This window comes from Phyllopteryx taeniolatus, chromosome 1 (assembly GCF_024500385.1).
Source record: "Phyllopteryx taeniolatus isolate TA_2022b chromosome 1, UOR_Ptae_1.2, whole genome shotgun sequence".
NCBI classification, from domain to species: domain Eukaryota; kingdom Metazoa; phylum Chordata; class Actinopteri; order Syngnathiformes; family Syngnathidae; genus Phyllopteryx; species Phyllopteryx taeniolatus.
In genome coordinates this window covers 49,099,035-49,121,212 of record NC_084502.1, presented here as the reverse complement: position 1 = coordinate 49,121,212, position 22,178 = coordinate 49,099,035, and the positions used below count along the sequence as shown (strand labels likewise).

At 41.3% G+C, this 22,178-nt stretch overlaps 1 protein-coding gene across 6 annotated transcripts in view; it reads right to left on the bottom strand.

Moving 5' to 3' along the window:
* The window catches only part of atf7a (activating transcription factor 7a), a 63,053-nt gene extending 41,133 nt beyond the window's left edge, over nucleotides 1–21,920 (bottom strand). For all 6 annotated transcript variants that reach the window (XM_061747303.1, XM_061747310.1, XM_061747286.1 and 3 more), the window contains exons 1-2: nucleotides 21,863–21,920; nucleotides 6,224–6,295 (exon numbers count right to left, since the gene is read on the bottom strand). In XM_061747303.1, the coding sequence (XP_061603287.1) occupies nucleotides 6,224–6,295; nucleotides 21,863–21,898 (108 nt within the window). In that variant the 5' untranslated portion in view covers nucleotides 21,899–21,920. The remainder of the gene's footprint in view (nucleotides 1–6,223; nucleotides 6,296–21,862) is intronic.
* Between the last annotated feature and the right edge of the window lie 258 nt (nucleotides 21,921–22,178).

The following is a 22,178-nucleotide window of genomic DNA, read 5'->3' as shown; positions in this document are numbered from 1 at the left end:
AGGATCCTTCAGGAAGAATCTCACATTTAAATAACTATTAAATGCATTTCACACACAATCCTAAATACTAATAAAAAATGTTTTTATAGATTTTGACAAATGTGTAGTAATCAAAATTACAAGTAGACCCGACGTCATTTGAGAAATAAAAAATATATATATTTAGTAATGTCATGAAGCATGGATGTTTATAATTATATTATACATATTTGTACGTTATTACTTCTTGAGACAGCCATAAGAGGGAAGTTAAAACCCACCTTGGCCTCTGCTGAGTTGAGTTTGCAAAACCTGAGCAGATCATCAGGCCTCAGCTGTTGTAATCTGTGGCAGCCCACTGGTGACAGACAACCTGTAATTAGGGGCCCGAAGTCCCTATTGTTTTTGTAGAAATTATTCTTATTATTCTTAGGGCCAGAGCAGGTAGACCTGCAAGGTCCCTATTGTTTTTGTAGAAATTCTTATTATTATTATTATTTTAGTCATGACAAACAAAGCCATTTTTGAGGCACTAAATGTGCACGAAAACGAAATTTGGCACGCACATCGGGCCTGGTGAAAAATTTGATAATTGCGCGTTTTCGGGCGCGATTTCCTAAAAATGGCTTGACAGCGCCACCTAGAACGATGCCGAAAGTACATCAAAGGCGAACTCGGTGATCCGTATGACCTACGGCTCTGAAAATTGATACGCAGACAAAGTGGCAAGTAATGTGGTCATACTGATCAACAACAGCTATATTCAAATAACACAGAGTGATGAAGCCACAACAACGAGTTTAGGTAAAGAACAACGAATCAGTTGCAGTCAAAAATCTATATAAAAAATATTTTTGGTCAGCTAACGAGTTTGCTGGCTTGCTTTTATAAAACACCTATCCACAGCAAACGTCTGTATTTTTTTAATTGTCCACTGGCAAAAACAACAACAACATTTTAAACAAGTAAGCGTTTTAAGAGAACATTCATCATACGGTGTCCGTTTTTATTGATGGATTTCTGAAGGCGTTGATGGAAGTCATTTCCACTGTCCAACATTGCTCTGGTGATTTGGGTGGCTGTTTTGTATTTCTAAAATACAGTAGTACCTCAGTCCAAACCCAGCGTGCGCCCACACTGTTGCATACAGTGACGACATAGTGCTGCTGTGCTGCTCCGTACTGCTAACAGCGCCGATTACAAAATCATTCCGAAATAGCAGCTATGGCTATCGGCTTGTGATAATGCTAGCTTAGCATTGCATTGTTAGCGAGCAATGCTATTTTACTGAACTAGTTCGTGACGTCTCCAAGTGTTGCACACGATAAAGGCTGTATAACACTAATGCTATCAGTTCGAAGTTATGTTTTTGGCAAATGCACAATCAATTAAAAATAAAAGTATGTGATAAGACACGAAATCTCTATCAGATTCCCTCTGTTTATTAACCTTTCTGGCCTCTTTGCTCTGCTTGTGTTTCCGTGTACTAGAAGACCCAGTTTTGGGCAAATGAGGGATAACTGCCAAAAACCTCTGAGTCCGCCATTGTTCCCAGAGCTTCCTTCTGGCGAAATGTGCATACACGAGAAAATGATTGACTCACTCCTTGGCCATGCCTCAAGTCTGTACAGTGTCTAATTGGACAATTCTCTCAGTCACAGAGAATATTTAAATTAATAATGAAAATTAAATTAGAGGCATTAGATGAGGCCAGAGAGGACTGAGTTTTCAAAAGATCATTAAAATATTTTTTTTTACTGTCAGGAGATGCAGAGAGTTATAACATATAATAATAAGTATTTTTCCCCTTCACTACTTCACCTTTAAGCCTACCTGTTTTTATTTTTGTTTTGTTCATTGTTGCCCCCAGTGAAAAAAAATGGCAATCATCTTGAGGGATACAAAAAATATCCCTGTATGTATTTACTTTTTTTTTTTTTTAACATAAGTACATTTGTGTGTACTTTTACATAAGGGGTTTGATTCAGTACTTTTACTTTGACCAGATTTATTTTTTGCAAAAGAATCAGTATTCTTACTCAAGTACTGAATTCAAAAGAATCACTACTTTTACTTAAGTAGTGAATACCTCTACTTTTGACACCTCTGACTGGTTGACCCTCCTATGACAGCAGTAATCTCAACCAAAAATCTCGTAATTACTGACCAGATGCGCACAACGATTAGGATAAATTTTGGACCATTCCTCTTTACAAAAGTGTTGCAGTTTAGCAAGATTCATTTGCTGTCTAGTGTGAATAGCTCTCTTTAGGTTATGCCACAGCATCTACATCAGGTTGAGGTCAGGACTTTGACAAGGCCACTCCGGAAATGGCGTTGTGTGTTACTTCCAAGGATTGAACTTTGGTTTCATCTGTTCACAGAATATTGTGCCAGTACTCCTGTGGAACATCCAAGTGCTCTTTAGCAAGCTTCAAACGTGCAGCAATGTTACGTATGGTAGATTTTTCAACAGATGTTGGCATGTCCAATGATTTCTGACTCTTTCTTTTTTACCTCATTGAGCTTTCTGCCCTGTGCTCTTGCAGTCATCTTTACAGGATGACTATTCCTTAGAAGAGAAGCAACAGTGATGAACTTTCTCCATTTATAGAAAATTTATCGAACCATGGACTGATGAACATGAAGAGATACTTTTGTAACCTTTTCCAGCTTTATACAGTCAACAGTTCTTAATCGTAGGCCTTCTGAGAGCTCTTTTGATTGTACACATTAGGCAATGCTTCTTGACAAGAGACAATTCTAATCGGGTATGTGTTTTCTCGTGGCCAGATAAGCTTTAGGCCACACCTCCAATCTAGTCTCATTGATTGGACTCCAGGTTGGCACACAACTGACTCTGATTAGCTCTTGGAGAATCCGTAGCCTAGCGGTTCACTTAATTTTTCCTCCCTGTCCTGTAAATGTTTACATTATTTTTGAAAAAAAAAAAATGAAAACATAACTGCTCGTGTAGTATTAGTTTAAGCAAACTGTTTATTCTTGTGATTTAGATGAAGATCACACCACATTTTATGGACAATTTATGCAGAAATTTAAGAAATCCTTAAGGGGTCACATACTTTTTCCACCCACTGTACAGTACTTGTACAGTATCTGTTATGTTGTTGCTTAAATTGAATTATTTTCATGTTTACTAAATCCAGGATAAACATTTTAAAAATAAAACGACATTTAAGACAAAGCTTCTGCTGTCCTACTTTTTCTAAATTAGACGATGTCTATAATGCAATGTGTAATATAAATACAAATACGTATTATACACTCATTCCCACATTGTCGTTACGATTTTCCTCAGAGGGCCATAATGACAGTGAAACCATACCTCATCATATTCTTAGATATACACAACAAATTGAGGGATAACTAGTTTTTAAATCAGAAGATAAGGATAATAGTTTGTTCAACTATTGTTCAAGTTATTATAAAAAGGGGTTTGGTAACAGAAAAATGCAATATCTCAACATTATTATTCATTACATATGACAATTTGGAATTTTGGTACAGATTTTAGCAAGAATCATGGAAGTTGACGCACATGATTTGCTTTCGCGGGCCACATAAAATTATGTGGCGGGCCGCATCTGGACCCCGGGCCTTGAGTTTGACACCTATGCACTATATCATGTATGTCTTACACACACACACACACACAGACACACACACATACACACACTTAATTCACCACAATTTAACACACAACCATATAGCACAGATAAGTGTTTCATCACCAATTTAAATAACAGGACTAATATAAGTTGGAGATGATACATGGTAGCAAATGACAGTTTGCTGACTGAATATGCAACACTTCTTTAATACAATACGGATATATGTGCCACGATGTACTGAAAAGCCACTATTATGGTAGCATAATCATATATGTCCCGTATTTACATAAAATACAAGCAGCCTCCTGTTCTCTCCTCGTCATCAACGGGAAGCGAAATAAGGAACTAAGGAAACTACAGGTTGGTCAGGAGCATGTTGACCAAACATTAGCTGACTGATTATTCTTGATATTTACACTTGCACAGACTTTTGACTTTGACAAAAAAAAAAAAAATTACCACATAAACGGACGAGAAGAAACTCACCAAATCATACATTTAGGTAAACTCACCAACTTTTACGCATAACCTTTCAAAGACAATTAGAAAACACTTTGTTTATCCAATTGTTGACAACCAAAGGCAGCCACTCCTCTGAGTTCCACAGCTGCAACCCAAATGCTGGCTTCACGCAAGCTAAAATGAATAATGATGTTTACATCACAGGAGCGTGTTAAAAGGAAAGATGTCCTGAGGTGTCCACCGTGCTCTGAGAGCAAACAACAAAAAGCATAATTTATTCAGCTGACAAATGTATGTTTAATATATTATCTTGCCTGTGATTATCATCTTCTGAATCGTGAATGTTTGTAAAACCCCAATTCCAATTAAATTGGGACGTTGTGTTAAACATAAATAAAAACAGAATACAATGATTTGCAAATCATGTTCAACCTATATTTAATTGAATACACTACAAATACAATATATTTAATGTTCAAACTTGATTGTTTTTAGCAAATAATCATGAACTTAGAATTTTATGGCCATAACACGTTCCAACAAAGCTGGGACAGGTGGCAAAAAAGACTGAGAAAGTTGAGGAATGCTCATCAAACACCTGCTTGGAACATCCCACAGGTGAACAGGCTAATTGTGAACAGGTGGGTGCCATGTTTGGGTATAAAAGGAGCTTCCCTGAATTGCTCAGTCATTCACAAGTAAAGATGGGGGGGAGGTTCACCTCTTTGTGAACAAGCGCGTGAGAAAATAGTCGAACAGTTTCAGGACAATGTTCCCCAACGTACTATTGCAAGGAATTTAGAGATTTCATCATCTAAGTTCCATAATATCATCAAAAGGTTCAGAGAATCTGGAGAAATTACTGCATGTAAGCGGCAAGGCCGAAAACCAACATTGAATGCCCATGACCTTCGATCCCTCAGGCGGCACTACATCAAAAACCGACATCAATGTGTAAAGGATATCACCACATGGGCTCAGGAACACTTCAGAAAACCAATCTCAGTAAATACAGTGTGGCACTACAGCCGTAAGTACAACTTGAAACTCTACTATGCAAAGCAAAAGGCATATATCAAAAACACCCAGAAACGCCGCCGGCTTTTCTGGCCGAGCTCATCTAAAATGGATTAATGCCAAATGGAAAAGTGTTCTGTGGTCCGACGAGTCCACATTTCAAATTGTTTTTGGAAATTGTGGACGTCGTGTCCTCCGGGCCAAAGAAGGAAAAAAACATCCGGACTGTTATGGACGCAAAGTTCAAAAGCCAGCATCTGTTATGGTATGGGGCTGTTTTAGTGACAATGGCATGGGTAACTTACATATCACATCTGTGAAAGCACCATTAATGTTGAAAAGTACATACAGGTTTTGGAGAAACATATGCTGCCATCCAAGCAACGTCTTTTTCATGGACACCCCTGTTTATTTCAGCAAGACAATGCCAAACCACATTCTGCACGTTACAACAGCGTGGCTTCGTAGTAAAAGAGTGCGGGTACTAGACTGGCCTGCCTGCAGTCCAGACTTGTCTCCCATTGAAAATGTGTGGCGCATTATGAAGCGTAAAATACGACAACGGCGACCCCGTACTGTTGAACAGCTGAAGCTGTACATCAAGCAAGAATGGGAAAGAACTCCACCTACAAAGCTTCAACAATTAGTGTCCTCAGTTCCCAAACGTTCTAAGTTAATGATTATTTGCTAAAAACAATAAGGTTTATCAGTTTGAATATTAAATATCTTGACTTTGTAGTGTATTCAGTTAAATATAGGTTGAACATTTTTTGCAAATCATTGTATTCTGTTTTTATGTTTAACACAACCTCCCAACTTCATTGGAATTGGGGTTGTACTTTAATCCTCCAGCTAATCCATCACGAAGCCCGCAACGCACAACAATACAAACAATGACGGCTCCTTTGGAATCCCTTGAAATTCTAGCAGACATTTGGAGTTGTTGAGAAATCATGTGAGTCACCGGTGGCCACAGCTCCAACCTGTGTCTGCAGGGGCTCCGGGACCGCAGCAACAGGTTGAAACATTATAAGCTCTTACTACTCACAGGAGCTTCTGGACTGACTCACCGCTGGAGAAGACAGCGTTTTCATGTACACACAAATGGATAAAGCACAAGAGAGCAGACTCACCTGTCCACAGCCTGGAGCGTGGCACACAAAAGGTCGGTCGTCGCCCATTTTTGCAAAGAGCTTGCAATGTAACTGCGGGAGAGGAGAAGAGGAGAACATGACTAGGTGGTTTCTCGCTTGATACGTCTTTATTCCGAGCAGAAGGCTATTTAAAGACAACCCCTGGCAGGGAGGAAAACACACACCAAGGCAGCAAGAGTAAGTTTCCTTGGTGATATTTCCTCCACACGAGGGGGCTTCTGCTCAGCCAATGACGAGCCGCCTAGCAACATCTCACGCTTTCTCATCTTCTGTCCCATTTGCTTTGTAACCCCCCCTCCTTTCTCTCTCTCTCCCCCCCTCCATGCCTCCCTCCCTTCCTCTCTCTCTCTGTATTCAATTCGAGCTCATCTGATAATTCCTGATTGTACAGCCAAATTAACTTAAATGCACTTATAATTTCTGACAAACAAAAGGCATGAAGGATGGGATGGATAGGCTGGGTGGATGGTAGCAGTTCATCTGTAAGAGCCAGAAGTCCCACTGCAGAAAAACATTCAAGACAGCAACTAGTTGTTGGAAAGGTGTTAGTCTGCTGCCTGGCTACTGTTGGGCTGCCCTTGAACAAGGCGCCCTCCCCACTCCCCAGCTCAAGTTATGCAGCACTGTTTGGCCGCCCCTTACACTCTGACATCTCTCCCGCATGTGTGTGATATGGTTCACTGTGTGGTGTGCAACAAAAAATATACAGCAGGTTGTGAGTAGAATTTCCCCTTTGGGGGATTATGATTACTATAAATTAAATTAAATGGCAAGCGCCCAATTCCAATGTAATGCCTGTAATTTACGTTTTTTACCACTCTATTTCCATGTACATTTTAAGTGCTATATATCCCATCAGAATTATCTTTATTTGCCAAGTATGTCAAAAACACAGGGAATTTGTCTCCGGTAGTTGGAGCCGCTCAAGTACGACAACAGACAGCCATTTGACAGAAAATATTTTTGAGACATAAAAACACAGTACGGAGAGTCACTGAGCAATGAGATGTTACCGGTAATGTGGTAATGCTGATACATTTTTTATTTGTATTTTTTCTGCCAATTGTGCAAATGATCCAGAGTCCTCTAACAATTTAGAGCAGTTTGAAAGGACAAATAGAGCGATAACCTGGTACAGTGACCATTGTGCAAATGGCGCAGAGACTTCAATAAATTTAAGCAGTTTCAAGTGGCTAGTAGTGCGATAATCTGGAAGAGTGTCAATTGCGCAAATGGTGCAGATACTGCTCAACCACAAGTGGGCAGAATTGGTCAACAACACATATGGCTGTGTTTATACTTACGACACTTAGCGTAATTTCTCGTGTGTAATGCGCATTTTTTACCCAAAACAATTGTCAAAAGTCAATACTGCGCATTATACATGGGTATAGGAGAAAATGAAAAAGACTTTCACATTTTATAAATTGTATGCCGCCTAGAGGTTATGAAATGCTGTACACTTTCATTCCGCTATGCCACCGCCCCCTAGAGGTTATGAAAAAGTTGTACACTTTTATTCTAGTATGCCACCAGGAGGCCTGGCTCCAGAAGGGGGCCCTGGTGACCCACGTCCGGGCAAGGGAAAACTGAGTCCATCGTTTGTCGTCATCATAAGGGTTCTTTGAGCCGTGCTTTGTCTGGTCCTTCACCTAGGACCTGTTTGTCATGGGTGACCCTGCCAGGGGCATGAAGCCCCAGACAACTTAGCTCCTAGGATCATTGGGACACATAAACCCGTCCACCACAATAAGGTGACGGCTCAAGGAGGGGGATATGAGACGTAAAAGAGAAAAAGTTTTAAGCACCATCTATTGTCCTCTTTGGTGGCTCTGTGGTGACAGCTTGTGTTTAATTTAAAAAGACGTGTAGTTGTTTAAAGTTCATACGGGTGCTTTGAAATTGGTCCCCATCACCATTCGCCCAAGCAAGGACGACGTGCTTTTACCCGGTTTGCCGAATGCTAAAGTTGGTTGTGCATATACCAGATTGCATGCACAAATTATATTTACCATACAGATACGAACATAATTACACACAATTGACCAGCAGACTGGTTGTTAGCCAATCGCAGGGCACATATAGACAAACAAGAATTCACATTCACACCTATTTGGAGTCTGAAATTAACGTAACATGCATGTTTTTGGGGTGTGGGAGGAAACTCCAATGAGTCAAACCTGGATCTCCTGACCGGAGGGGCCGACCACTGCTGTTCTACCACTGGGGAGCTCTATTTTCATGACTAGTGCAAATCAAAGCACTGGACTTGGTGCAATTCTGCGAGGATGCGAGTTAGACCAGGTGTTTGTAATTATGTAGACGAGCGCAAATGCCGTATTTAAAAAAGGGGCTGTCTGGGCCTCATGGGCATAAACACAGCAGACTTTCGTCACAGCCAATCAAAGCGGCTTCTTTCATTTATTTTCTTTAAGTGAGGCACATGAGAGCCCTGTTTAATAGAAACGTAGTGTGTTGCTGCCATCTTGTGGCATATAAAGGCAATTATAAAACTTTGGGGTTGGCCTCAATTACTCGCGGATTTTTGCTGTTTGCGGCAGGGCTCAGTCCCTATTCCTTGCAAAGAGCGTGAGGAAACTGTACTACTCTTTCTTCTTTGTATTTTACGGTAATCTGGATGTCTTGTGGCACCGTGCTGCCTTTCACAGGTCAGTGTTGGTACTGCGACCAACTTCTGGTTTGGGTGAAAAGCCTCACAATTGTGGGTGGAGTAATGGCTGTGTGTGGTGTGCTGTTTTGGTTATCTGCTGTACACCAGACACTATAAGTTCAAGCACGTAAGATGCTAAAAATTAGTATGTCTACACGTAAAGCTTCTCTTGGATGACATGCTGTCTGTCTCCAAGTGCACAAGAAACCCCCTTGGCGCTCATCCCCATCTATTCCAAAAAGACGCCACCCTCCACCTATAAACATTCCATATAAAGACAAACAGCCCCATTCCACTTCCAATTCTGATCATGGCGGAAGGCACATTGTTTCAACTGTGACACCTGGCTATGATTACGTTGTCTCACGGAGGGACAGCACAGCGAAAACCAACATGCATCGAGGTGATAGGCCTCAGCTGAAACCTTTGTGACAAGCGTTTCTCTTCATTGCGCAAATGAGGTTGGCAAGGTGTAAATATCTGAAAGTTCTTTCAGTGCTGAGGTCAGTTGATTTCCCTTTTTGCCGTCTGGGAGTACAGCTGCACTTGGGCAGTCAAAGCCTCGCATGACACCAGGGTTAAAACTGGTCGCAGTGTTGTGCATCAGCAAGGCCGCAGACTCGGTCCCCTATGTACATGCAAACACTCGGCCTTGTTTCTTCAACATGTCGGTGGCAGGGCCCTCACAAAGTACTTCCAATAATCGGCTGAGCCTATTTGGGCAGAGTGGTGTGCACACAGGAGTTTTTCGAGCTCGTTAGAGTGAGGGTGTGGACTGCGAGAAGCAAGCAACACATTTGGTGTGGGGGAGCAGCAACACATTTAAATATTACTTGAGAACACAACTTGGGCGCCATGGTGGTCGGCTGGTTAGCACATCTGCCTAACAGTTCTGAGGACCCAGGTTCAAATCCGGCCTCACCTTTGTGAAGTTTGCATATTCTCCCCGTGCCTGCGTGGGTTTTCTCCAGTTGCTCCGGTTTCCTTCCACATACCAAAAACATGCATGATAAGTTAATTGAAAACGCTGAATTACCCATAGGTGGGAATATGTGAATGGCTGTTTGTTTATATGTCCCCTGCGATTGGCTGGCAATCAGACCAGGGTGTACCCTGCCTCTCGCCCAGAGTCAGGTGGGATAGGCTCCAACACGCCCGCCACCCTAGTAAGGAGAAGCGGTATGAAAAATGGATGGATGGAACACAACTTGGCTGGCACTGACGTGAACTGTCACATTTGATTTTTGAGGGGAGTCCACCATAAACGCCTAAAAGGACCTGTGTGGAAAAGAACATTTTGTTTTAGTAGATGCAGCACCTGATATTTTAATCATGTGCTAAAGGATATCCAGCCACATGATGACCACTTGCAAACAGAGATGAATTATCATGACCTAAATCATCACTGTAATCGGCATTATCATGACATTCCGAAAATAAACACAAAAAAAATATGATGCACCTAAAGTGGGCTGCACAGAGACCTAGTGGTTAGCACGTCTCCCTCAGTTCTTAGGTTCAGGGTTCGAATCTTGGCTCTGTCCTTTCTGTGTCGAGTTTGCATGTTCTCCCTGTCGTAGGTGGGTTTCCCGCGAGTACTCCAGCTCCCTCCCACATTCCAAAAACATGCAAGTTAGGTTCATTGAAGACGAAAATAAATTGTCCACACATATGCATCAGAGTGTGAATGCTTATTTGTGAATACAGTACATGCCTTGCGGCTCACTGGCGACCAGTCCAGGGTGTACCTTGCCTTTCGCTCAAACTCAGCTGGGAAAAAGTTCCAGTTCACCTGTGACTCTCATGAGGCCATGTGCAATAGGAAATGGATGGATGGATGATTGGATGGGGGGATTTACCATATAAGCGTCAACTGAAAATATGGTATTAACAATAGTTACAATTTGAAACTAATTTATCAGTAAATTGTTTAATTCCTACTTAAATTTCAGTATCTTTTACAAAGGTAATCTGAGATCCCGTTTGATATGCGTCCCCAGTCTGAGACGCACAAAAATTAGTAGGGACGCATGAAGCATATTCAATCTGCGTCCATAGACGCGTGGTTTAGGACCCGCCCTACGTATGTGTGTGTGCGTGTGTGTGTGTGTGTGTGTGTGCGTGCGTGCGTGTGCGTGAAGAGCTTCCACACTCAGCGAATCAAAAGTATGAATCCTGTCTCGGTGCTAGCCAATGGACAATGAACATGGGAGTTTTGTCTGGACTCTGAAATTTTCATTGTAGTGTTAACATCCACTACGCAGCAAACTGCTGCATTTGCTCCGTAGAAGTACATAACTGGCACAACGGGAAAGTTAACTGTTTATTACATTTGCGCTAACGAGCTAGCAAGCTAAGGGCTGGAGCTAAAAAGCTCACTCGACCTCTCGCTAAAACATCAGCGCTCACAATTGTGACCCACAAAACACACACACATACAAACACACAAATATATGGGAAAGTTAACTGTTTATAAACCATAACCACAGCGGCACACGTTAAGAACTGAAAGCGGCTGCAGTAAAGGCCTGGAAAAGCATTTCAAATGAAGAATGCAACAGTCTGGTGAAGTCAATGGGTCGTAGGCTTGATGTAGTGATTGCAAGTAAGGTTTATGCCACCAAATTTAATATTTGGTGGCATAATTATAGTTAAATTAAAGTTATTCACTTTAAGTTCATTTAATAATGTCTGTTCCAATACTTTTGCTCACTTGAAAAGTGGGTGGCTTCAAACAAAAGGTGCTCTGTCCTGAGTTGTTTAATACATCTAGATGTAAAAACCATGAAATGAAAGCTGGTATTCTGAACTTCTATCTCATATTCATCTTTTGATCTGAAACCCAAATGTCTTTAGTATACAACAAAAACAAAGGAATTGACCTTGCCGTTCCGATACTTTTGGAGGGGAATGTCTTGACTCTCAAAATAATGAATATTGGTACATAAAGGCTGTATAAACAAATACAAACAGGCACTATGACAATACTCTCTGGCATATATTCTTCAAACTGTAATAAAACTAATTATATTAACAATATTCGATAGTAACTGCTACTTTCTTTGTCACTGCAAGTTTATCTCATTGTGTGCAACACACTGCCTCTCAGAGGTCAATACGTGCACAGCAGTAACAGCAATCCCAACAATGAAGGCACACACAGAGACAGCTCAGCAAGTCGAGCCTCACTACATGATTCCTATCCGCCACAATATTGTCACTAAAACTAAACCCCAGTTGCATCAAGAAATTCAAGTGTGTTGCCGCACATGCGGAGAAAGCAAATGCTGTTCCCGCCATATACTGACAGAAAAAAATAACTAAATTGAACTTTGTTATTTTGCACTTTAAAAGTATAATTTGTATGTATTATTTATTGAGATTATTTTTTTATTTTATTCATTTGATCTGATTTGAGTATAGTTTTCTTTAAAAAAAAAAAAACACCTACATAAAATATCTCATAATGACAAAGTAAAAACATATTTTCAGACATTTGTGTAAATTTATAAAAAAAAATGTAACATTCAAAGATAATAGCTATGTAAGTATTCACACCCTTTGCTATGACACTCAAACTTAAGCTCAGGTGCATCTGATTTACAATGATCATTCTTGAGAGCTTCTACAAATTGAATGGAGTCCACCTGTGGTAAAATCTGTTGATTGAACATCATTTGGAATAGCACACACCTGCCTATAAAAGGTCTTGTAGTTGGCAGTGCATATCAGAGCAGAAACCGAGCAATGAAGTCTTAAGGGATTGTCTGCAGACATCCGAGACTGGATTGTGTCAAGGCACAAATCCGGGGAAGGTTACAAAAGAATTTCAGCAACATTGAAGATCCCGAAAAGCACTATGGTCTTGATTATTTGGAAATGGAAGAAGTTTGGAACCACCAGGACCCTTCCTAGATCTCGCTGCAGTAACTGGGGAAGAAAGGCCTTGGTCAGAGAGGTGAACAAGAACTCTATGGTCAGTAAGGCGGAGCGCCAGTGTTCCCTTGCTGAGATAGGCGAACCATCCAGAAGGTCAACCATTGCTAACGCACTCCAATCAGGCCTTTATGGTAGAGTGGCCAGACAAAAGCCACTTCTCACTAAAAGGCACATGGCGTCCCACTTGGAGTTTGCCAAAAGGCACCTTAAGGATTCTCAAGACCTGCAGAAACAAAATTCTCTGGTCTGATGAAACAAAAATAGAACTTTTTGGCCTAAATTGCAAGCGCCATATCTGGAGAAGAAGAGGCACTGCTCATCACCTAGCTAACAACATCCCTACTGTGAAGCGTGGTGGTGGAAGCATCATGCTGTGGGGCTGTTTTTCCTAATGCAGGAACTGGGCGACTAGTCTGCATAGGGTTTGAGATGATAGCTGCCAAATATAGAGAAATTGACTTCAAGAAAACTTGCGCCAGAGTGCTCTGGAACTCAAGAGTAGGGCGCCGATTCACCTTCCAACACGACAATGACCCAAAGCGCACAGCCAAGATAACAAAGGAGTGGCTTCAGAAGCAGCCTGTGAGTGTCCTTGAGTGGCCCAGCCAGAGCCCAGACTTGAATCCAATCAAACATCTCTGGAAAGACCTAAAAATGGCTGTCCACCGACGCTGCCCATCCAACCTGACTGATCTTGAGAGGATCTGCAGTGAAGAATGGGAGAAAATGCCCCAAAACAGGTGCGCCAAGCTCGTAGAGACATACCCAAGACTTGAGGCTCTGATTGCTGCAAAAGGTGTTTCAGCAAAATATTAAGCCAAGGGTGTGAATACTTATGTGCCTGTTATGTTTACATTTTCAATATATTTGCACAACTGTATGAAAAAGTTTTTGCTTTGTCATTATGGTATATGTTCTGTATATTTTTATAAAAGAAATATATACTCAAATCAGCTTTAGAATAAGTCTGTAACATAGAAAAATGTGGAAAAAGTGAACGGGTGTGAATACTTTCTAGTGGCACCATATATCCATCCATCCATCCATTTTCTGAGCCGCTTATCCTCACAAGGGCCGCGGGAGTGCTGGAGCCTATCCCAGCTATCATCGGGCAGGAGGCAGGGTACACCTTGAACTGGTTGCCAGCCAATCGCAGGGCACATAGAAACAAACAACCATTCGTACTCACATTCACACCTACGGGCAATTTAGTCTTTAATTAATCTACCATGCATGTTTTTGGGATGTGGGAGGAAACCGGAGTGCCCGGATAAAACCCACGCAGGCACGGGGAGAACATTGAACCCCAGTCCTCAGAACTGTGAGGCAGACGCTCTAACCAGTCGTCCACTACGGCACTATATATATATATATATATATATATATATATATATATATATATATATATAGATAGATAGATAGATTAGACTTTACACCGATTTTATCGGGCTGATCGGTATCTGCCTATATTTAGCATTTTATGCTGATCGGCTGTAATGTCATAATTCGCCGAGCCGATCAATGACTCCGCAAAAGACATTTACTCCGCGTCGCCGCATGCACAGTATATTTGAATCCAAAAGCTAGTTTATATTTAGCCTTGTCGCGTGTCTTTTGACATACTATTGGAAATATCTGACGGACCAATAAAGTTATTAAAAAAAAAAAAAACACGGCGGCGGTGTGGAACAGACAACACGTAATGACCTGATCAAACTACAAGGCAAATTTGCTCTTTCACGATTGCACTGTCAGACTACTGAAATATTGTATTCCGCATCCTGTTTTTTACGATCTTTGGGCTTTATCTTGTCAGCTGAAATGCAACCGGATACATTCGTTACCGTGGCGACGACAACAAGAGTGCCGACTGTATTATAAGGACAAATTGGGGGAAAACGTGTGTTGGTGGTCACCGGTGCTCAGGACAGGAGAGGAGAGGACGTTCGTTTAAGGCTTGCTTGAGGTATGTTCCCGTACTTTTAATATGATACGGCTCGCAAGCAGGCAATAAAATGTTATGTAGCCTAGCAAGCTAGTGGTAGCACGAACGGTTGGACATAAACATGCCGCCGTTCTGTCGAATCATGCTATAAAGTTTTGGTGTGGGTGAAGTAATTTCATTAAAAATGTAATAATTTAATTACAGTAAGTTAGCACCCATTAGTTTTGTCATGTTATAATGTTGGTTTGACCTGACTGATTAGAATACACGATTTGACTAGAGCAGTGATTTCCAACCTTTATGGAGCCAAGGAACATATTTTATAATGGAAAAATCTCACGGCACACCAACAAACAAAAATGTCACAAAAAGTGGATACATTAATTACTGTATTTACTTCCTGCCATCTAATAGAAGACCATTCATTTGTTCTGTCTGTCACTATGGCTCACTGGCATAAATAGAGGAACAAAGATACATTATTTATTGTAAATATAATTTTTTTGAGCAGTTAAGTACACAATTATATACAGTAAATGAACAGGTCATTTAAATAGACACATTCCGGTTATCGGTTTTCTAAACTCGCTGATCGGCCCCAAAAATCCTGATCGTGTGAAGCCTAATATATCCATTTATTTTATTCAATTGTAGTGCATTCACTTCATGTAACCCATTGGTTAATAATAAATGGGTCATATTTTCTCTGCTGCTGATTATCGTTCTCGTTCTCTTTTTTAACATTCCATACGACAAAATAAGTAATGTATGGATGATTATTGCTGATATTGGATTGGACCAATATTGGTATCAGCCACAACTGAAGGCTGCACTATCAGTATCGGATCGGAAATGAAAAGTTGGATTGGGACATTCCTACAGAATATTTAATACAACTGTTCTATTGGGTATCATGAGATTGGGCACGTGTATCACAGGTGCTCAATAGATGGACTTTGGTCTGGATCGGGATCCAGAGGCCTTTCAATATGAAACATGATCTATTAATAGGCTGGATTTATCCTCCATGCTTCATGTGACATAATTCCAATTGTTTTGCTCACGTGGCATCGTAATCTGGAGTTTAGCTGAACTTAAACCAATGGGGGTTAGAGACAGTCTAACTCGACATTATTTTTGGAGCACAGAACAACCACAGCTGAAACCAAGTGCTGTACATAAATAAAAAATTGAATACAAAACATCCATCCATTTTCTGAGCCGCTTCTCCTCACTAGGGTCACGGGCGTGCTGGAGCCCCTATCCCAGCTATCATCGGGCAGGATGCGAGGTACACCCTGAACTGGTTGCCAGCCAATCGCAGGGCACATACAAACAAACAACCATTCACATTCACATTCACACCTATGGGCAATTTAGAGTCTTCAATTAACCTACCATGCATGTTTTGGGGATGTGGGAGGAAACCAGAGTGCCCGGAGAAAACCCACGCAGGCATGGGGAGAACATGCAAACTCCACACAGGCGAGGCCGGATTTTAATCCGGGTCCTCAGAACTGTGAGGCAGACGCTCTAACCAGTCGCTCACCGTGCTGCCGAATACAAAACAATTTAAAATCAATATAAACAAACTGAAATAAGGGGAGTCTCATACTGTGTTGAAAGCCGAGGAATAAAAATGCATATTAAGGCAGGTTTACGGCGGATCGAGGGTAATTAAACACGATGCATTTAATATTGGTATAATTTATGTATTATTGTTTACCTTTAGTTGTTTTTGCCTGATGTTGATGTGTGTAGTTTAGGGCTGCATGATTAAAATTAGGTTAATTGTGCAATCCAAGTGAAATTGTTTATGTGCATTTTGGCAGTGTCTGCAATGCACAGTGATATCAGAAACAGATTTTTTAAATTTCTGTTATTTCCTCTTTGAAAAATTAGGGTGAAAACTACAAAGGATTGTGTTGAAAATGGAAGGGTCTACTGTAGCACTGTTTTAATCCCATTTATTCCAGCACTGGATATGTAGCGCGCCCATTTTCACCTCCTTTCATCCAAGGTGACGTTGAAGCCTTCAAAGTGGCCAGAATTTTTTTTCTCCTTCCCATTGAGCTGCAGCCAAGCTCACTCCATTTAACTTGGGTTTCTCCGATTCAGCAGGTGTAAGGGAACAAGTCTCGGCTATAAGCAGCCACAGCCACCCAGTGTTTGATGCAGCTTGCTAGGAAACTGACTAAACAAACAGTATTAATAGCTCACGCTGCAGCCATGACGTTGGACATAGAGGCTTGAATTGCCGGATGGTAGGGGGAGACCCCCGCAAAAAGAAAAGAATAAGGACAAGAGGGGTGGGAGAATGTAAGTTGGCTATTGGTCCACTGTGGGATCCTGAGGTGCTGTTAAATGTGGGTTATGGCCTTCTAAGATAGCCATGTTCGATGTATTTATGTAAGCAAGTGGATCTGAGATTTGGACAATGGAACAAATGAAATCCAACACCCACCACTGGTCTAAAAGCTGGATTCACGCCATACGACCATACCATGCAGGACAATGCAGAAAGCACACAGGGTATTTTTCTAATAAAAAAAATAAAATAATTAAGAGCTGCAAGCAGCGATGAACGGGCCCTCACACCCTCTTTTTCATGGAAAATCCTCAATATGACCATCAAATTTTGACGCCATACTCTACCCACATTAAGATGCCGTACAGTATATTGGGGCCCCCTAAAATACATGTATTTTATCCAGAAAACACTCGTTTGCAAAAATTGGTTTATTGTTGGGCATGTTGAAGGTTATTTGTCGGAAGAATAAAGCTGTGAGCAGTGATGAACGGACCCTGGCGTCGCCTTTATCATGGCAAATCCTTAAAAGGATCATTAAACTATGATGCCATACTCTGCCCGCATGACATAACAAATAATAATAATAAAAACTTTCAAATTTAACATCACCTGTCTAGGTCTAGGACACCTGCGTCCAATTGGTGGTCATTTGGGCAAACTTACCAGAAGTTGCAAAAAGTATGAGCCCTGCAATTTGCCCAAAAAGGCTGACCTCCTGTTCAAATTCATGCATGGGTCATTCAGACTTTTTCATGAGAGCTGTTTATAATAGACATGTCCACCAAATTTCGCATCGATCAGTTAGACTGTTGCTGAGGACTATTTTTTTTTTTTTATAAACTTTCCGGGGCTGTTACCGAGTGAGTTTTGGGTGGGTGTTGCCCTTCAAATACGTAGATTTTCACTAAGATACATACATATGAAGATTTGTGAATTTATGGACATTTTAAGGCTCCCAAAAAGGCAATTAATTTGTCAAAAAGATAATAATAATAATAGTCCTGCAACCCTAGTGAGGATAAGCGGAACGGAAGATGAATGAATTAAGAATAATAGTGGGCAGCACAGTTGATGACTGGTAAGCACATCTGCCTCACAGTTCTGAGGACCTGGGTTCAAATCCGGCCTCGCCTGTGTGGCGTTTTCATGTCCTCCCCGTGCCTGCGTGGGTTTTCTCGGGGTACTCCGGTTTCCTCCCACATCCCAAAAACATGCATGGTATGTTAATTGAAGACTCTAAATTGCCCATAGGTGTGAATGTGAGTCTGAATGGTTGTTTGTTTATATGTGCCCTGCAACTGGCTGGCGACCAGTTCAGGGTGTACCCCGCCTCTTGCCTGAAGACAGTTGGGAAGGGCTCCAGCATGCCCGTGACCGTAGTGAGGATAAAAAGTACGGAAAATGGATGGATGGATGGATAATAATAATAATTAGTCATTACGAGAGGGCCTGCTACTGTAACACCATTAAGTAGGTATGTTTCTAAATCCAGAAAAACAGCCACCATTTTCTTTCCATTTCGCTGTGCTGGATCTTTGGCACGTGGATTTAGGAGAGGTCAACCAAAATTCCGTTTTCTCATTTTTTCACGCAAGGCTGTCCTTGTTCTTTTCTGATTACATTGTTGGGAAATACCTTTCCCACCTTGTTTTTGAAATGATCAATTCAGGTGAGATTTTCTGTGGTTCTGACAGATTAAAATGTTCCTCGATTTTGGCGATGAAAATCTCACTTTCATAGGATTCGGACATGATAGAAAACTATATGGACGTAATGAACTGTTATTATTCTAGTTTGCTATAAAGTTTGAAGTAAGTTCTGATGATGTGTTTGCTCTCAGTTTGACTGAAAATGAGATCCTCGAGCAGATGCTTCCATTGCCATTGAAAAATTGGAAAATGGCCTGTTTAAACATCACATTTTCGTCTCAACTAACAAGTAAAATACAAGCATTGTTCTACCAAGGATTCAAGTTTCAGTCACAGATTTACTACTGATTTACGTTGATTTCTGGGACAGAAAATATCTGCTGATTTACGACACAAAAAAATGGCATAAAATCCTGAAACTATCTGGTTCTTACAAACAAGGGCTAATTTTATTAATGTTTTTATACTCTATGAAATGACGTCATCTATTTTGAGATACATGGGGTTTTACATTTTTAGCAACATACAGAGGTGGGTAGTAACACGCTTACATTTAAGGCCTCTTTATACGCCCGCGCTCGCGGGGCTGACAGCTCCCGCATTAAATCACGTGACCGATGCATAGAGCCGCGCGGCCCCTGTGCGTCACTTGACGCACACACGGCAAAAATTGTTGCTGCGTGTAGAACGCCACGGAAATCATCTGTCGTGATTGGTCCGTTTTAGTCACATGCTGTGATGACGTACTCAGCGTGCCCCTTGGTTCAACATACCATCTACGGCGCCGCCTTCTTGATCGATTTTGCAGCATAATTAAATGTATCATCTGGTCATCTAGGTCCATTTGTTATAGCAGACGCTGTTCCACACTCGCCATTGTTGTTGCTTTGTTCCTTGTTACGAAAAGGAAAGGAAAAACGGCTCCCGGAAATGGCCAAAAAATGCAGAGGAAACTCCACCACCCTGTGGCGTCCTAGCCAATACCAGCCGTAGCGACACCCCGGCCTGGAGGTGAACTGCAGTACATTTTCAAAACCGCGCATGGGTTGCGCTCGAACTGCATGGGTTGCGCTCAAACTGCGCGCGGGATAGCCGCAGTGACACCAGCGCGGTCACCGCCCGCGCGAGTACAAAGAGGCCTGTACTCTCGTTACATTTACTCAAGTAACATTTTGGATAAATTGTACTTGTCAGAGCAGTTTGAATGCAACATACATTTTACTTGAGTATTTATGTTATGTGAAGAAGAATCAATACTTTTACTCCGTTACAATGATCAACATGCCGCTGGCTACTTTTATTTACCCATTATTGTGTGCGCAATCTATTTTTAGACTTCATCATCGACTTCCGCGTTGGGCGCCATTGCGCCAAACCAATGTGATCACGAGTGTCATTTGACTCCAATTCACCCATCAGATGATACAAGGCAGTCACATGACCGCACATAAACCCTTCATGGGCCTATCAAAGTGACTTATTTTTGGGGGGGAAAAAACAGCCGCGCGAGTCTTTACTTTACAGACTCGGAAAAACAACAGATTTGTCATGCAGTGTAGTCTTAAATTATGACTGCCCAAACGTGGATAATTCAGCCCACTTGAGAAAACACCTTGCGGTAAGTTCTAAATGTCTGTCTATCTGTCAGCAAACAGCTTCTGCCTTCAGTCATTTAAGTGAATCAAGCAAATGTTTCTGTAGGGCCCAATCCATCCAAACGTGGATAATTCAGCCCACTTGAGAAAACACCTTGCGGTAAGTTCTAAATGTCTGTCTGTCAGCAAACAGCTTCTGCCTTCAGTCATTTAAGTGAATCAAGCAAATGTTTCTGTAGAGCCCAATGCATGTGTTGATGGTTTTTGGTGTGTGTGGACTCCCATATAGTATTATATTCATGCTGATTATTATTTTTTTTTTTAATCAGAAGTTACTCACAAGTTACTCTTATACTTATTTTTTTTTACTGAGTACTTTCTTACTCAATCAAATATTTGGAGGACTGCATTTTACTTTGACTTGATTCCTATTATTCTAAAGTAATAGTACTCTTACTTGAGTACAATATTTGGCTACTCTTCCCACCTCTGATAACATACCTACAATAAAGAGAAAAACAAACTATGTGACAGTGTGCTCGTATCCCATTTATGGACAGTGAGTACATTACGCCTGGTTGTATCACTCTTTAGAATAGAAAATTGTGGCAAAAACATGACCCACATTCCTAATTAAGGCGTTGACATGCATATGCTTGAATCCCAAGGGGTTAAGCAGCTCAACTATCAATACTACACGTATCATCATTACTTGAGACGAGCTCCGGGCCTGTTCTAGCAGACCCACATCCGTACGATGCGGCAGCAGAGCGGAAAACTCACTTTTGAGACATCGTATATTAAGATTAGGAGACAGAACCGTGCATAGTAATAACTTGTTTAAACCGCGCCGGAGAGTTTGTCGTCCCCCCATAGTTTTTAGCCTCTATCAATTCCAGACAAACCTCGCCCCGCCTTTTACCGTAACACGGCAGCCTATTCTCCTCTTCGATTGGCTTGCGGGCACGTCAATCAATAATATGTAAGGCAATCAAAGGCAGCGAGGTTGTCATTTGGTTAGTCTAGCAGACGCTCATTGGCTAAAAGCCCCGAAATCAACTTTTTGTATCCACGAGACAAAAAAAAAAAAAAGGAAAAAAAAGAAAAAAAAACAACTAGTGGCTAAGCTAGCGTTATCAACAGGCCAAACACACACTCGGCGCGGCTAATAACACCGTCGTTATTAACACTTTTCGACATGACAGCAATGCTAAATAAACGCTAATGCACACGTAGCTGACTTCAGCCAGCGTGTACGACACACTTTACTGGCCGTCTAATTGAGAAAAGTCATGGAAAATCAGCTAGAAGTTGACTTGTTAGCAGACTGACACTTGAGTTCAAAGCGAGTCCGAATGAAAGGTTGGAGCAGCCACAAGACTTGACGTGTACTTCAAAAGCCCAACACAGCATGAAAACAAGCGAGCGAAACCCAACTTTAGCACACGGTGACGTCAGGGACACATTCAACTTCTATTTAAATGGTAATAAAGTGTTTACAAACTCACTCTTGCGCCTCTCTCTGGCTCTCTCTCTCTCCTCATTCCTCTCTCCCCTCTCTTGGAATTTGACACTCCCCTCGACGTCGCGTTATCGCGAGAACCTACTCGTTCACGTTGAGACTCACGAACCGCCCTTCTTTATCACGTGCAAACTAATAGAATTTATTTTGTAGGAAAATATGGAAATATAAACGTCCATATAACAAAAAATACACTTTATTTTTTATATATATTAAAAAAATATCAGCTTGCCCTGCAGACAAATACACCCATTTGAGTATATACTGAGATAGATAGATCGATGGGACAGATGGACGGACGG